This window comes from Haliaeetus albicilla, chromosome 8, assembly GCF_947461875.1.
Source record: "Haliaeetus albicilla chromosome 8, bHalAlb1.1, whole genome shotgun sequence".
NCBI lineage: Eukaryota > Metazoa > Chordata > Aves > Accipitriformes > Accipitridae > Haliaeetus > Haliaeetus albicilla.
In genome coordinates, this window is record NC_091490.1 from 11792650 (window position 1) to 11810471 (window position 17822).

Sequence of the window (17822 nt, forward strand, 5' to 3'; positions counted from 1 at the left end):
CCCCTGACACACGCTATTACACATTAGCATTTTCTCAATACATCCGATACATCACGGCCCTCCGCTTCCTAAAGATATTTTAAATAAAATATTAGCAGCCTGCTGCGGGCTGGGTGGAGGGGGAGGGAGGGAGGGTTCCTGCCCTTCACCCTGGCCTCAGGCCTCCTCTGGGCTAAAACCGGACAGGAGGGTGGCTGAGATGCTCTCCTGCTCCCCACCAGCCAAAAAAGTGGCAAAATCCATCCCTTTTCCCATCTTTGCCACTGCAGATGGAAAGAGGTCCCTGACATCTCTGCTGCACCCCCCCCCAGCACCCCAGCCCCAGGGGACATAGCCATGGGGAGGGGTTTGAAAACACCTCATCGACCTGTCTGCAAAATGTTTGTAAACCAAAGCGTCGGCGCCAGCCCCACGCTGGGGGGAACCTGACCTCTACCCCCCCTGCCCCGGCAGCTTCCCAGTCCCTGTTGTCGGAGGTAACCCTATACCGCGCTGGTGGCCCCTAATGCAGGATGTATAGATCTGTTGGGGCTGGGTGCCTCCTGCCCCCAACTAATGCAGCCGATGAGACTTCATTATGGGGGTGTCCCCTGAGGTGTGCCCTTTGCCCTGCCCTCCTGGCTCTATGGGGGGGCACAAGTTGGGGAACCCCATCCATGGTGGGGCAGAGATGCGTCATTGCAGGGGGGGATGCTGGGCAGGACCCTAGGTCCAGTCCTGCCCCAGCATCTCCCTGCATCTGTCCCTGCACCCCAAATAGGATCGGGGCTCCCCTTTGGGACATTACCCACATCCAGGGGCTGTGGTGTGGGCGAGGTGGGTGTGGGGTTATGTGGGGGGGTGTCTCCTCCGCTGCCTCTCGCCTGCAAAGGGAAACACAGAAAGGCGGAAAGCGCCCAAGAAGATTTATACTTGTTTAATTAATGTCAAATGTAGTTTACAAACGGGAGTGACAAGTACCTCTTTGTATAATATACACCGACACACAATCATCGACACACCGGAATATCGCTTTGTGCAACTGGGATTCTTTGGGCAAAGATAGGTAACTCCGATATTTCAATTTTTTTTCTTTTTTAAAATCATTTAAACTCATTACAGAAGAGGGGAAGCGGCGGATGCCTGTTACAAACCGGGATGCCTCTCTCCCCAGCCTTCCCCCTGCAGCCCCCCCTTGAAAACAGGGGATGGCTTTACAATTAAACCAAAAAATGAACAAAAAATAAACCCCAAAACAAAGAACCAATGACTAGTTACATATGGTTTTACACATACGTACATAAAGAACACGGCTGGTCCACAACACCCGCCAGAAAGCCTGGCTCCCTCCCAGGGCCTGTTTCCAAGGAAGGGCTGGGGTGGGGTGTCCTGCCCTCTCCCCCTTCCCAGCTGCCTCTCAAACCCACCCACTGCATCCTCTCCACATCCATCTCTGAGACCTCAGCGCCAGCACTCAGGCACCGCAACCCCGGCTGGGTGGCACTCGCAGTCCAGCCATGCCCCCCCCCGCCCATTTTTCCCCCTTTACAAACCCAGACCCAAGTTCTGTGTGCCTGCCCTTCCCCTGGCCGAGTGCTGCTGGCCGGAGGGTTACCCAGCAGTGACAGCCCACCGCTGTGGACCCTTTCCCTGCCCGCAGCCTCCCCAGGGGAAGCAGGACCCTGCCGGGGTGCCTCGGCTTTCTCTGGTCCCGGGGAGCCCTGCAGGGATGCGCCCCTGAGCAGGGGAGGCTGCAGCTCTCTGGTCTCAGAGGCCACCACACTGCTTTGAGCTTCGAGACCCGGGAAACTCTCAGTTAGGAATTGTCATCTTTTGCCAAGATGCTTATAAAATACCGCTCCTTCAATCTGGTTTGGTTTTTTTTTTTTTTTTTGGGGTGCAGTGGGATCCTTCTGAAATCACTTGGGAGATGCCGAGGACAGCAGCTGCTCTCTGCAAAACAGTATCAAGCTCAGAGCAGGGAAGTGGTGATGGGACCGTCACCCCAAAGGCATCCTGCCTCCCCAGCCCTTCCCTCTCTGGAAATGCCCCGGCAGCCCAGCAGCACTGGGGTCCCAGCTCCAAACCCCTCATCCACTGCTGTTTCCAGACTGTCTTAGAATGCCCCAGCCACGTTGTGCTGCCAGGTGGGATCTGCTTGGAAAGACCCTGCAGGACTGGGGGAGATGAGCTTCCCCATCTCCCTGTCTTCTGGCTTCGGGGAGCTGGCACCCCGCGACTGCTCGGGGCAGGGCTGGGAGAAGTCAGCACACGGGGCACGCATTCGCCTTGGGAAATGGATCAGTATCTGTTTCTTGGGTCCTAAAAATAAAAGAAAAATCAACAAAAAAACAGGCCAGATGGCAGCTTTGGTTAAGGCTGAGGATACGGGAGACAGGGACAGGCATGAGGGACTGTGTGGAAGAAGCTGGAGCTGCGGCGAACCTCTGGCTCCGGCTGGAAGCATCTCCGCTCACCGCAGCCTGCAGGCAAGCCCTGGGGGTGGCCATGAGGACGAGACAGGGCTGGCTTGGCTCTCCGCCCTACTGCCAAAACCTCTTTTGCAAAACGCAGGCTCCAAGCGAGTGGGAGCTGGGGGAAACTGGCGCAGGGTAGGGCTGGCTCTGCAGGGGCTTGCGCATCTCTGCTGGGCAGCGCCGGGGCCCGCTGCAGCCAGCACCGCCAGGGAACCGGCCGAGCCTCTCCGGGCAAGGCCACCAGTAGGGCCATCCTGTCCCCTGCCATCCCTCGTGCCCTGCCGTCCCTCCCCGTGCCCGCTGCTTCCCCGCCGTCCTGCCTCGGCAGCGGGCACCGGGAGCAGCTCAGGCATCCTCGGCCAGCAAACGCTGCCCGCAGGGGAGGAGAGGAAAGCCAAGCAAGGCAGGGGCAGGGGAAGGGGCTACGGCCTTGGAGGAGGCACGAGGGGGTCAGCCAGACCCTCGAGCAGGCACTGCTGGCCGGGGGAGAGGGCAGCGCTCTGGCAGGCTGCCTCCCTCCAGCTCCGCACCGTTTGCCCCTTCCCCAGCTGGGAAAGGCAAAGGGGGCTGAGCCAGATCCCCCCGCCCTGCCCGGTCCCCCGGCGAGGAGTTAAAAGCCGTGTCTTTCCGGGGATAATGATTCTATTATAAATAGCCCCATTAGCTACAACTAATGACAAAAATCCACCTCCTCTACTCCCCATAAGTTCTGTAAGTTATGGGCAATGCTACAGCCATTACTAAAAGCTGTTAACTTCATATCTGAATGAGGAAATATACACCACAGAACATTAAACCATTTATATTATATATATGTATATATATACTTTTTTTAAACTAATGACTTTAATGCCAAAACTTTGCTGAACCAAGAAAAATATGGGTTTAATGTTCTCTGCTCATTTTTTTTTCTTCTTTAAAAAAAATACAACCCAAAAAAAAAGGGAAACTTATTAGTATGTAATGTTTGAGTCTATCCCATTTATACACAACATTGTAAACATATATAATCTATATTACATGTGCTTCATTTCTGCCTGGGTGTGTTTTTTTTTTTCTTTAAACCTTTCTTTATCACTAGAACACCACAAAAAACCAAAACAGAACCAAACCAAAAACCAAACCAAAACAAATAAAAACAAAACAAAAAAACTGAACAAAGAACACAAGTTACAGGTTATTTAACATCTTTCTGTCAAGGGTCCCTTCCCCAGTCTCCTGGGGGCAGAGTGGTCAACAACACAGTCCAAAGGAGGGCTCACAAGCCATCCGCGATGCAAAGCCAGCTCCAGGGAATGGGTGGATGGGGAATACTGGTTTTAAAAAAGGGGGCTTCACAACAAAGGGTTTGGTTTTGCCCGCTGCAGATGCTGAAGGAGGTCCCAACATGTGGGACCTGGGAGTCAAGGCTCCCCACTGCTCCTGTATCCTCAAGTCCATGTCTGGAGTCTCTGGTTTGTTTTTTCTTTAAATTTTAAAACGTCTTTTTTTTGTTGCTGTCGTTCTTCTCCCCCTTGGTGTGATGAGCTGAGCCGAGTAGCTGGGTCCCTCCCGCTGGGTCCTTCATAAGTAGATGCGCCGAAGGTCTCCAGGAGACGTGATGGTGTTACACTGGGGACAGAGCTTCTTGGCACCCTGCAACCGGCAGACGAGATGAAAAGTGTGAGAGAGCGAAGGAGGACAACCCGCATGACCCTGCCGTTGGCCTGGGATCTCAGGGGGAGCAGCACAGGAGCAGGGGCAGCAAGGCCACCCTCCTCCCCCTCCAAGCAGGGCCATGTTCTCCCAACAGCAGGCAGAACCTGTGAGAAGGGGGAGCCCCGATGCCTTTCTTGCCTGCCCTGCAAATCCCTTGTGCCAGCAACTCCAGTTGCTGGCATGAGGCAGCTGGGCAGGCAGGAGCTCTGCAGGAGGCTGAAACCCAGAGCCAAGGTGTGTCACCAAACACAGCAGCTCCAGGGAGAGAAGTCTCTGCAGACGGATCGGCCACAGCCCCCTGTCCCGCTGCGCTGTCACCACTGGCTGCCAGGCAGATCTGCTCCTTTCTGCTTCCCTTGCTCACCTCCAGCCCTCAATGAGCCAGTTCACGTCACTGAGCAAGCAGAAAACCAACCCAGCTGGAACAAGTGCAGCTTTCAGCTGGGATGACTGAACTGGTTCATGGTGGGGTTGGACCAACCCTTTCAGGGCAGCACAGCTGGGGACTACCTTGGCCATCCTGCAAAAGCCCCAGAGCTGCTGGCATAAAGGAACTCCCCGTCCTGTCCCCTTGCAGAGATGCTGCGGAGACGAGTCTGTTCTGCCAAGGTGAGCTGAAACCAGCAAACTGTGATGTGAGCTGGGGCGAGGTAATGGGCGGCTGACATGAACACTACGTGAAATAAAACAAAGGCTGATGTGCCATCTGTCACCGAGCCTGACAGCAAGAGGGTGTTAATATGCCTCAGAATCGGGGTCAACCTAAGCTGGTCATCATTAGATTGGCAGATGTGACAGACAGTTGATGGGAAAAATGACAGAAAGATGGCTCTGCTGTGAGGCAGCCTCCTGTCTACAGCACCAGCAGCACAGGAAATTGGGATGTCCTGGCTTTCAACACCGACCACAACCTCAACACGACCTCCCGCTGCACAGAACTGAGCATAGGCTCTGTCTGAGCACCCTGAGTTTTGCTCACCACAGTCAGACAGGCCCTTCCAGCAGCTAACGCCCCACGCTCGGTGTGACAAGCGAGCTGACAGGCACGCAACATGCCGTGTGAGAGCCTGCTGGCTTGCACGGGGCTTGCTGGCAAAACTGAAGCCATTTGGTTCAGTGCTGCTGCTGCTCTCCCTTAGCAGGGCTTGTTTCAGTACCTGCAGCAGTAAGCGTGGCAGCTTGCAGGGCATGGACTGAGTGGCAGGGCAGGACCATGACCTGTCACACTGCTTCGGTACTGCTACCTGCATTTGGGTACATCCCTAGCAGAGGAGGTGGCACTGCTGCTTACAAAAGGCAAGCATTCTTAGAAAAGGTCCTCTCTGCTCTGTGACAACACCTGCAGAGACAGGACAGGGGCTTTCTCCCCCAGAAGCTCCTTGGACTAAGAAGAACCTGGAGGAGAGAGCCCCAGGTACAGAAAATTTACACAGGTGCAAATAATTGACAAGGATGCAGCTCCAAAGAGGTACAAGTCATGTTTGCTCTGCAGTATTGAGTACTACTGAAAAGGCCCTGCAGACCAGCTTCGAACCAGCCCCCTCCCTGCTCCCAGTGCACATTATTCCTTGCAGACATGGACTTCACATGGTCACTGTTCCTCAAGCTTTGGACTTCTGAGCAATCAGGCTCCCGTTGGATACCCTTTGCTGCTAGTGGTTGAGCTGCTGCCCCGACACACATGGGAACCACAGGCACTTGCACCTGAGATGTAAAACACCCACACACAAAGTCCTGTTGAACTAGAATTGAATGAAACGCATAATGGACACCTAAGACACCTTGGACATCACTCTCAGGGTGAGTGACAGACTGGCAGTGGGACAGACCACTGGTGGTCTGGATGGTGCACCTAGCTCTGATGCTGATGCCCGTGGGCCCATCCTTCTAGCTGTCTGGGACCTATCTTATTCCCTGTCTAACTACTGAGTCTGTTTAGATTTTCAGTGTTCTGCAACAGGGACCATCTCATTGTGCCTGTGCAACGCATCGGGCAGCCCCATGCACCGGTCTTCACACAGTGGACTTGGCATGCTGGATTTCGGGAAGAGCAAGCACAAACCACAGCTGGAACAAAAGGCTTAAAACCCTGATGAAACTGAAGACCGCCTGCACTGGACTTTAACAGAGCCTGTTTATGTAACACGCCCCTTTGCTTGTGCTCAAGACCAGAGCTTTGAATCTCCATCATTAGAAAAGGGCAAACTCTAACCCTGCATGTCCCAGTAAAAACTTCCTGCAGCAGCTACAACAGGTAGGAGACAAAAATCTAAAAAACTGCCCCCTCCGCCACCTTTAAAGCCATTGTGGGCCAGGCTACATAGCAGCACTGCCAAGGAGGGGCTCACTAATCTGGATGCAAATGCCATGAAACAGGCTGTTTCAACTGAGTCCCTGCTCAGGCCTGCATTGCCATGCAGCTCCCTGGTCCTCAGAGGTGCCTGTTTCATCTGGTTGGCCTCTTGGCATTGTCTTTGTAGCTGGAGGGTCCCAGGGAAGTGGCATGGAGGTGCTGAGGAATTAATTCACAGCATGTTGTCAAAGGGGCAGCAGTTGGCAGCTGCCGGTTTGAGCTTTCCTGCGTGCTCTGACAAGCAGAAGTAAGTATGCATGGGGACTTCAAGGCGTTCCAGATATGACTACTGCACACATCTGTGTCCATGCTCTCCTTCCCAAGAAGGGCACAGCTTATTGGCAAGTGACAAAAAAGCATCCAACTGAGTACCTGGAGTTTCTAACTCTCTGGACAACGCGCCAGGGAGAGGTACCTTCTGCAAAACCAGTCTCCTGACCCATCAAATGCCTCAGTCTGCATTCAGTCTGGGGTGAAGGATGAAGGAAAGTGCTTGCTGCCACCTAAAACCATGCCCCCTTTTCTTCAGCGCTCTTGTGCAATGCTGAAAAGAACTTCAGCAGTTACCAGCTCTGCTGAAGTGGGAGATGTTTGGCTGTATGTGGGTGGGGAGGAACACTGAACCCCTTGAGTTCATTTTTGCTAAAAGCAAACCTCCGCTGCTGCCATCCACTGTCTTGCATCTTGTACTCTGTTCTGGGATTTGGAGGTGGACTGAGACAGCTGCAGGCAGATATGCGTGACCCTTAGCAAGGGAAACCTCGCTAACACAGACTAGACAGCTCAATGTGGGAAATTTCGGAAGGACAGATTCCTGGAAAGCCATCCTGCCCAGGTCTCTCCAAAGCCTGTGCAGGTGCTCACTATAAGCACAAGTCCTCCACACTCAGCCCACAGGATGGCAGAACAAGCCTGATTAAACCGACTGCAGCTTTGCTCCTCTCTTCTGTGGCAAAGCAAAGTCAGGTATGCAATTCCTTTACACTACAGGGAAATGGAAGATGGGTGGATTTATCCTGGCAGACCCTGGGATCTCTGTCCCAGAGATTTGCTTTCTGCACCACATGCTGATGGCTTTAGGGGGATCCACGCTCCCCACCTAAGGCTGAGAGCTGCACATGGGCAGCCAGGGCCAAGTTTTCAACCACACCAGAAGGCAGAACCCAACCACATGTCGCTTGACCCATTTTCTGAAAAAGTTACATGACCTGATTGCAGATTCATTTAGGGCAGTGGTGGATGTTGCTTCACCTGCACGCGGGGAAGGCAGCTCATCTTGAGCTCTGAAGCCTGGGCTCACTGGAGGGAACGACAGCATCCTAAAGACCTTCAGCAGTCTGGCCTGAATGCTGTGCAGGCTGACTCCACGTGGCACACCGGGCCCAGGTCTCTGGGTCTCCCTAGTACTTATGCTTGGTATTAAACAGTTCAAGCAAAAATAATGACTTTGGACCCTTGGGGAAGCCTTTTTCTTTTTTTCTTTCTTTTTTTTTTTAAACTATCATCCTCTGCACACATCAGCATGTGTGTTAAATTCAGAACTAAGTCCTGATTTTTTCTTTTTAGATTGAAATTGCTTAGAACCTTGTTCCTTACATCTGACTTTTCGACGTAGGTGTACAACATTATTGGCACTAGCATTTAAGCTCTCCTCTCTTGTAGAGAGGCACACAAGCTTGTACACACACATATGCTGGCACAGGCACAATGAAAAAGCATTTGCTCCCCCACTGCTCACCTGCCAGCTGGGGTTACTAAACTTTTCCCTTGAAATAAAAATGCTGTGGAATAATAAGTCCCACCTGTCGGCCATTTCTTTCTTTCTTTTTTTTCCAGGTCCTTCTGCTCCTTTCATCATAGCTTCATGGAAAAGCCTTGATGTGTTATAGCTGCGTGTGCTAGAGTAAAGGCCACCTCAGCTTTTCCATTATAAACCCCAGTTTTGAGGGGTTTATAAAACTCTGCTGCAAGAAGTTTGCTCCAGGGCTGTTACAAAGCAAAGAAAAGGGGCTGGAACCAGGATGGAGTTTATTTTTTCTCCTCCTTTCTTAATTAAAATTTGGCAAGTGATTGATCCACAATACAGGCTAATCACTTGGGGTAGTAGTTTGAAAAATACATTAACGAGAGCTGAGATGTTGAGAAGTCGTTAGGGCTCGCATGGTGCCAGGAAGGATTGGAGTATTTTGTCTTAAAGTTGCCTCTTAAAGAAAAAATGGTGTGACGTCTGCTATAAATTGGCTAAAGCAAGAAAACTCAAAAGGAAGGATTTAGGCACTTCCTGCTGTCCTGTGGGTCTAAAAATGGGCAATTTCCAAGCAGAATATGCTACCAGGCACAGAGAATAAAGAGACACACACACACAGAGCAACTTTGTCTACACAGTGCCACTCTCAAACCTGGGCTCAAAGCTTGCCTGTTTTATAGGAAGGAAAACCAAAGTAGAGAGATGACAGAAGGGACCCAAACCAAGAGCCAGCTTCTGCCAGGAGAGGAATCGAACTCCAAGATCCAATTCTCAACCAAGGCGACAGCCCCCTTTCCCACTCATGCCTCCTTATGAAGTGGCAGCTTCTTCTCTGCAAATGCTAACTCCCAGAGAAGCAGCTGTTCACCACTGCCATTGTGGGGTACCTCCAGTTGTCAGGCAATGGGGTTAAAGCAATCAGGAGAGCAACCTTTTTCACAGAGCGTCCTCAAAGGGTGGAGCTCACCTCCACAGGTTTTTTGGAGGCCAAAACTGAAATATATTAATAAATAACCAGACAACCTCATGGCAGATAGGAACATAATGAAGGATCAAGCGCAGCATCCTCCACGCAGCTGTTGACTCAGGTGGTCCCTATGTTGCTGGAAGCACTAAGGAATCACCCAGAAGGATTGCTCTGTATCTGCACTGTTTCTTACAAAAAGACTCCAGCCCGCATGGGATATATGGTATTATAGCCTAGAAAAAGCAACAAGGCTAAGAACATAGTAGTGTAATCTACCAAAGATATAAATGTGTCAACTGCAGAGAATACACATCTATTGATGGATCCCCTGGAAGCATATTCTGTGATGAAGAAGGCTTTTTAGAAGTGATTTTGTCCTGCTCTTGCAGTTGTCATTTTCAAGTAAGCCCAAGACAGTCAAGCACAAGCCTGGGGTCAGCAAATACACATAGGAAATGCCGGATCTGGCTGTACAGGTGATGGGGGAAACTCAGCAAACTGCACCTGCTCAAATAAAGCTGCCCTCTTTCAGCCCCTGCATGCCTGCACTCACCAACAGCTCCATCGCTGTCAAACAACAGCCTGACTTAGCTTTTAACTGCATTTACTTTGTAAGGAAGGATACCAGGGTTTGGGAGATCACAGAACTACAGCTCAGAGGGATGTCAAGAACTCACCAACTCATTCCCCTGGCAAGATCACCTCAACCTGAATTACTGCTGACGGACACCCATCAAACCTGTTCTCACAAACCTCCAAGGATGGAGGCTCCAAACCTCCCCAGTAAAGCACTGCAGCAGATTGCCAATCTCTACTGTCAGAGCACTCTCCACAGGAGAAGGAAAATATGAATCTCGCCCACTAGTAGCCGTAGGGTCCCTCTCAGTTAATGGCGAAGGACAGAGAAGGGGCAGACAAACCTCTTCCAGAGGGAGATTCATCCCCCATCACCCTGTGACTCAGGGCTGCAGTCCTACAACCAGTTGAGGACGGACACACGCTGTGAGGGTCACGTCGATCTTCAGGGAAATGAACCCCACCTCCCACTGCCCAGGCTAAGCCTCCCTCCTGCAACACTATTTCCTCTCCTGTCTTTGAAGAACCTGCATGTGTTTTCAGGGGTTTCCAAAAGGGATCACAGGGAAGTTACTCCAGGCTTGTGTCCCAGTTTCTGTGTAACTCGAAGATATCAACTAGCTCTATGCACGCCGGATGGATGAATGAAAAATGTCACTGTGTTGAGTGCCACAGCCAGCCAGCAAGTAGGGAGTAGCAAGCTCATTGGTGTGGTTTGACACAGCAATACAAAACCAGTAGACAAACCCAGCTGACAAAACAGCTAATATGATTTCCTGGGAGCCCAGGCACAATCACACGGCATCAAGCAACAAGTTCGTGTATCTCCCTTGTCTCCATTCCTGTTGTGCCTACTACCAGACAGCTGCGCACACCGTATGCAGTGTACAGCACACCTTTAGTCTGTGGCCCCTGGACTGCAGCCCTCAGGCAGACTGGTTCTGCTCACAGAGCAAGTGGAAGGAGAGAAAACCACTCAACTCATCATGTCCTGATGCTGGGTGAAGGGATGGTTCCTCCCTTTGTCCATGGCCACCCTGAGGATCATCTAACCAAGCAGCTTCTACTGGCACTGAGGCGCTGGCTAACTCAGTGAGCACTACAATCTCAGTTCTCTTAAACCATCTCCAGCGTCCTTTTCTGTAACCCCAGCCTTTCCTTCACGTTAATCCAACACAGCAACAGAGATAGAGGTGGAGTCTGCTCTGGGTGAAATGTTTCATCCCCAGAACTTGGAGCCAGTTTGATGCACTGAGCTCTAGTACAACAGTACCTAAGCTAGAGAGCCCAGCAACCATTTGTAGAGTTGGTGGTTAAAAATCTCTCCCTTAGCAATGTAAGTGTTATAATTTGGAATTGGACATCAAGAGCCAGAAGTCCAAAAATCGTATTTTCAGAAAGCCTAAGTGCTTTAAAGATCCAGTCCTCATCAGTGCCCTAGACACCACCAAAGTCAGAGGATACCAGAGATGCTCAGATCACTGTAGCATCGTATCCCAGAAAATGTTTAAACCTTAAACCTTTTAAAAAACACTTCACCTCCTCTGGTCCATAGACTGATGTGAGCATCAAATTTCACCCTGTCTCCAATACCCTGCAGAGGTTTAGAAATGCTCCCAGGCACTGTGAGCGTTCAGTTCCAGGGCCTTGTTCAATACACGGTCCTCCCTCTCTCTCTCAGACACACTCACGCTCTAATTTAATATTAGATCTCGGCTGGGCATATAAACCACAGGCGCACAGGAGAAAGGGGACTTTTCACCAGCAGGGATGGCAGATCTCCAGAATGTTCAAAAGGGGCCGGAAGCCCGACACAACCCACCAGCCCCAACTCCTATTAACTCCAACAAATTGTTTATTGCACAACAGAAGAAAAATGTTGCCCCTCTCCCCCAGCCAAGTCTTTCCATGTGTGCTGCACGCGCAGGCTCCCTCCTCCCGGCCCCGCTGGGGAGCCAGCTTTATACCCAGGGAAAGGTAACAGCAGCGATTATTACACACACTATCCCACAGCTCCTCGCTTGTTAAAAAAAACAAGAGTCTCTTTTGTGCCCGAAATAAAAGGAGATACCTTAATTAGAACAATGCAGGTTGGTGAGCATTAAACACTGAGCCCAGCTGCTGTATGCCATTAAATTCATAAAAAAGGAGGGGGGAAGGAGGGCAGTCTTAACGAGATTACACACATTGACTTTGATCAAGACACAAAAGCACCAAGGCGTTCCAGGGTTTTTATTGCTGTCTTCGGGCTACATTTTAATGGTTACATTAGAAACATGCGAACACAGGCTGGGAGATTTTTTTTGAGACGGGAGAGGGAGTGCAAGCATGCCTTGTGAAACGGCCTGGCTTAATAAATTGGGGGCTGCAGGGAGAGGCTAGGACTGGGGAACACATGAGTAGCCACTTATTAATTGCTTCCCCTGTGCAAGTGCCAAGTCCTAACATGATGTCTTGCTGGACTATTCCCATCCCACCTGCCTGGTCAGCAGAAGAGCCACGTGCAGACAGCACACCGCCAGCTCCATCCCCACCTTCCTCACAGAATTCTAGGGGGGAGATGGCTCCCCCTCTGCAAGGGTAAATGCTAACCCCTGAGCACCTGGCGTGGGGTTTCCCCATTCTCATGAGCAGCTGTGACTGCTGTATATGAAACAAAGGGGCCTGGCTGAAGTTGAACTAAGTTGCCGCTGGGCCTAAGAACAGGCTGAAATCGGTGCCACAGATTTAGAAGATGACTTGAGGCTGCTGGGAATACGAGAGGACAAAGACTTCAGAGTAAAGAAAATGAAAAAGAAATTAGCGTTTTATCCTCTGCTTGTAGCACTGCTGAAGGACAAGATTACTCTTCACTTAGCAAAGGTGGCAGAGCACACATTCATCCAAACACCTCACAGCTACGTACCCACATATGTGTCTTTTATAACATGCTGCTAAAATGTTTACAAAAGCTTGTATAATCTAAATAGTGACGGGGTGTAGCTGAAGAGCTATAAAATACAGCCTAAGGGATAGCCAAGTTATTGAGTTGCTATTAGTACTCAAGCCCACAGGCGCTTCACTGTCCTGGTAACTTTTCTTGGACAAGACTTTTAAAAGGCAGGATTTAAAGGAGCACGATCAGCTTAATCATAATTCCAAGCACACAACGTGTTCTATAAAGTAGATTTTGTAATGCCTTACAGGAACAGTTTTTAGGAGTGGCATTCCCTTACATTTTTTGCAACCCAACACTGTATCATCTTGCTAACAGGAGAACTAGAAAGAACAACTGACTATTTTCCACTCCCCAACCTGAGCAAAATGAAAGCTTGAAAATCAGCTGCACAGGGGACATTAAAGGCTGATTATAAAGCCCACAGTTTTAACACAGGAAAGGAAAACACTTTATTTAATAACAGCTTAAATTTTAACCTGATGTCCTTTAATACATGTATAAATTACTACTGCACTGGGTCACCTATTCAATGTTCAAGACAGTCCCCAATCTTCCAAACAGAATGACATACGCTTGAAAACTGCACAGTGCTATTTCAAATAATCTGAAAAATATAGATTCATATTCATAAAAGCTCCCTTCCATATCCTCTATCCTAAAGATGATTCCCTTTGCTTCAGAGGAATATTAGGTTTCTCAGAAGCTACCCATTCCATGAAATCTCAGTGGATTTGGCCTCCATTCTCACAGCTTTACCTCTCTGCATGGATGCCCCACAGGAAATTACTGTAAGGCAAGTTGTCCCCGGCACAGAGCTGTTACATGAGCAATGGCTGTCCCCACGGCAGCAGAGGAGCAAGCAAGGGGCAGGACTGCACTTGACTGCACAGGTCATGATGACTCAAATGAAACTCACTCAAGTCAAAGCTAGAGTGAGGTCTTAAACAGCAAGGCTTGGGAAGTCTGCATGCACAGCACTCAGATTGTTTAAAATAAAGCAAAAAGCACCTTTCCCTGCGGTGATTTAAAATAAAGAATCCCAGAAGAGCGGAAAAAGCCTGTAAGTCAACAAGAAAGAAGCCAAGAGCCTCACCAGAGTCCGCAGCCAGCATTCTTCACAGTGCACATGCCAGCACTGAATGGAAGTCAGGGGCATTGTATAGGAGTCCTGAGGAGAAGAAGGAAACAGGTTATTTCCACAGCAGGGATCTACTGATTCTTTGCTCCCAACCCCATCACCACACCTTTCTTTGTGGATAACGTTGCCTTGTATTTTGTATTTTAAAAAAATAAGCTTGTGTAATACGTAAGTTTGTGTTTTTTGTAATGCTTATGTAGTGGAGGCAGAAAGTCTCCCACAGTCCATTTTTCTAGCTTCCCAGAACTCCTGTTGGAAGCCCATAATCCACTCAAGTGGTGACCTGGCTCAGCACAGTTATCACAAGACCATCTGAAGTTGCTGTGGCCACCTGCCATTATTCTCATCAGAAAGGTCACCAGATCATACAAAAACCAGTGACAGGGTAAGATTAACCCTCATCACAACTCTTAGCTCTGCAGGAACAGCTTAACTACGTCCCAAGAATACTGCTGCTATTTCAGCAGATATGCCTTCTCTTGAGTATTTTCTATCGTTGCTAATACACCTCTGGAAATCAGCAGCAAGCTGTCGTCCCTTCTGTGGGATGAGAGACGGGGACTGCACTCCTTACCTACAAGTCATGAACTGGGATAGAAAGCATCATGCATCAAGCTGAAGTTGCAGAGGGAGCCCTCTGCCAAGCAGAATTTTCTCCTGCTATCAGCAGAATAAAAATCTAACAGGAGATGCAAAGCTTTGCAGGCTCAGACCATCAGAGGGAGCTGCTGCCCTTCTTTAAGAAGGCCAGAGCCTCACCACAGAGCAAGCAGGACATTGACAACTTTTAAATGCTCAGGCAACATTCCTGTTCCCAAATCATATGGTGGGTCTCAGATCACAGATTCTGCTCTCTCCTGTGTATGTAAATCTGCACCTGCAGGAAGAGGACGCTGGTATCTGGGAGTTTTCTATAGGAAGGCTGAAAGTCTTCCGAAGTTGGGGCTTTCTTGGCCCTGATACAGATGGACAGCTACAAATACCAGTGGAACAATGTAATGCATACAGAAATTTCAATTGCTAAAAAGACCTAGCACCTTCATTTGGAAGGCTAATTGGTGTATAGGGACAAAGATGAGTTACCCCACTCCACCCGAAAAAGGAGAAAAGCTTCTCCTCTCCTCGGCAAAGATACCAAGACATTTCTGATTCATTACCAGAAGTGGAGTGCTACTCACCATGCAAATGAGACATTTATAGCGGTCCCCACGGGAAAGCTGCCTTTCTAACTCACGGACACGAGCCTTTAACGCTTCAAATGTTGTCACTGCAGAGTCTTCTGTAATTCTGCAACAGATGATGGAGAGTGAGCATCACTGAGCACCCAAGATTGTTAAGAGTTTGGGGGAAAAAGGATCCCACAACAGGTACCACACAGCAAATGGCAACATTCGAACTAATACATCCAACTTGGGGTGAAGAAGAATTCCTGAAAAGCCCAGTGTGAATTCTTTGATGTATCCTATTAAACACTTTCAAACACATCATGACAGAACACAATGGGGCTGGGGTTGCCAGCTTCACACAAAGCAAGTTTCCGCAAGACACGGGCATTTAAAGAACAGATTTTTTTGGGGTTTTTTTGTCTCTTTTCTTGTCTCCCTTGAGAGATTCCTTAGGACCAAATGCTTTGGACAAAGTTCTGTACGTTGCTCTAAAGCTAGTGAGATAACTTTCTGTGGGCAATAAGAGCTGCTCTTCCCCTTAGAGAATAGAGGTCTTTGCTGGCCATCAACTTTGTGAAACACAAAATCGGCTCATTACACAAGATCAACACAATGGTTTTACATTAAAGAAACCCCTAGCTTTTTGCATTCTAATACTGAAAAAAAGGAGAAACCAAAGCAACAGACACTGTGCCAACAGGGTGGCTATAAAAGCAGCTTTACAATCTCTGCTTTCCCATTTCCTAGGGTCATTTTTGATGGGCAACATTATCTCTTTTGTCACAGAGGCGCTGTGCTGAGGGCAGGCAAGTGTATTTTCATGGTTCTGCAAGGCTGGTGAAAAGAGCAACTTCCCAACCTAAAAGCAAGGGCAGACAGCAATGCTTAGCAAATGAGATGCAGGGAGCATTACAGACAAGGATGTGTCACTCCAGCATGCTGCAAAATCTGATTTCTACACAGTGCAGACATAGGGAGGGGCCCTCAAGCATTCCGCAGAAAAGGTTTAGAGTATTGCATTGACATTAAGGCTTTCACTCTTGCAAAAAACCAAACCAAACCAGCAATTTTCACGTATGTTGGTGAATTTCAGGCCTGTCCAAGCAGACTCCAGCTCAGAAGAACCTGAAGAGTACCTCACCACTAGAAGCTGCATCAATCACAACATAACCCACAGTGGCATCTACCTGTTCTACCTTTTTAGAGGATGATTCATCAACAGGTGGCTAAAACATGGGTCTAGCGGAATTACTACAACCAATAAAGTGAGCTGCAATCTCAGCACTCCCGCTGCACACACACATTTGCTCCTTTGTTCATTAGTCACTTGTCACTGGCACGCAGGGAGGGACCTGAGGTATCTCCCATGAGGTGATTCTGCTGGCTTTTCCCAAGGCCCCGGAAACAGAGCTAGCTGAAAAATTCTTGAGTGATTTTTCTAATTATGACACTTCAGAAGAAACTGGAGCTGCAGGAGTGCATATGGTTAAGTACCAGTGTTATAAAGCTCCTCCAACTTCACTCCTACCTTTGTACAGATCAGACACTCTCTGCATGAGCGAACTGAAGAGAGATCTTCATCAGAAGGAGATTCATTGCAAATGACAGTTGCTAGGAAATGCTAACAATTTTAAAACTGCAAAAAAGGCAAAGAAATACACATGTCCCATGATAGCCTAGCGGATGAGGACCGCTGGGGGACAGGGACGCTGTGGATTCAAGTCTTGGTATCAATAAATAATCTTTGGAGCAAAATGAAAGAGCTTCAGTAGGAGACAGCGCTCCCCACTGTGAAACACCCACTTGCTCCTACTCATTGTTATAAATTATTATCACATCCCAGCTTGGGTTCTCACCCTCAAGGAAGTTGTTAGTGTTTTCAAAGAAAGTCTAGAAAGGTGTTAGTTTTGTCCAAGGAAGAAACAGAATTATTTATTTATAGCTTGAAGCTTATTGTTGGATGAAAAAATTGTTTCCCTGCCAATCTGGCCCACCAACAAACTGATGCTGGATGAAGGCTGCAGTTGAATTTGACTTTCTGGGATCCATTTCTCATTCCTGCATGCATTAAGGGCACTGGCTATGTAAAGGCAGCAAGCGTGGCTCCTGCCCAAAGGAGGTGGTAAGCAGAATCTCAACCCTTGCTAAATTCTCCTATTACTATCTTTGGAGCTATCTGTCCTCCTCTGAAGGGCAGACAACTCAGCAAGGAAAGGGAAAAGTTGATTCCTTGAGCAGATCCAAGCAAAGGCCAATTCATCCGCAGTCCCAGCCCAGTAACAGTCAACTCTTGAAAAGGAAAAATTTGCCACTGCAACAACTAGAGAAGATAGAAAATGGCTTGTTTATAGAAGTCTAAATGGCTGACCCCCATCGGCCAATTTCGGAAAGTCTCTGAGATAATCGCACCTGTCCAGTAATAAACGAATGAATCAGAAAAGGAGGCTGAATAGAGGTATAAGCAATAATGCTCAGAGGCTGCCTGATACAATGGCCAATCAATAGGAGGGCTGTAGATCAGGGTGCTAGTTAGCTGGAAAATTACCGCACCGCTGCGTGCGTCACGCTGTAGGGATCCTGGACAATCAATGTGGGAGGTATTGATTTAGTTATTATCACTTCATACGCTCCAGACATTGTTAAATATACATTTATTAACAAGACTGGGGTGCATTGGTAAGAGAGGGAGCTTTAGCCACTGCAGCATCTCCCAGCGCTGATCAAAGCTCAGCCGTGGCAGACTTTAAACTCCATGTTCTCCTTGCCAAGCGTGCTCTCAGGAC

At 49.0% G+C, this 17822-nt stretch overlaps 2 protein-coding genes across 5 annotated transcripts in view; both read right to left on the minus strand.

Moving 5' to 3' along the window:
- RPS8 (ribosomal protein S8) overlaps positions 1-17822 on the minus strand; it is a 167795-nt gene that overhangs the window by 51447 nt on the left and 98526 nt on the right. The gene's annotated exons all lie outside the window — the stretch shown is intronic.
- RNF220 (ring finger protein 220) overlaps positions 902-17822 on the minus strand; it is a 228215-nt gene continuing 211294 nt past the window's right edge. For all 4 annotated transcript variants that reach the window (XM_069788912.1, XM_069788911.1, XM_069788909.1 and 1 more), the window contains 3 exons: positions 15052-15160; positions 13829-13903; positions 902-4091 (listed from right to left, as the gene is read on the minus strand). In XM_069788912.1, coding sequence (XP_069645013.1) covers positions 4020-4091; positions 13829-13903; positions 15052-15160 — 256 coding nt within the window. In that variant the 3' untranslated portion in view covers positions 902-4019. The remainder of the gene's footprint in view (positions 4092-13828; positions 13904-15051; positions 15161-17822) is intronic.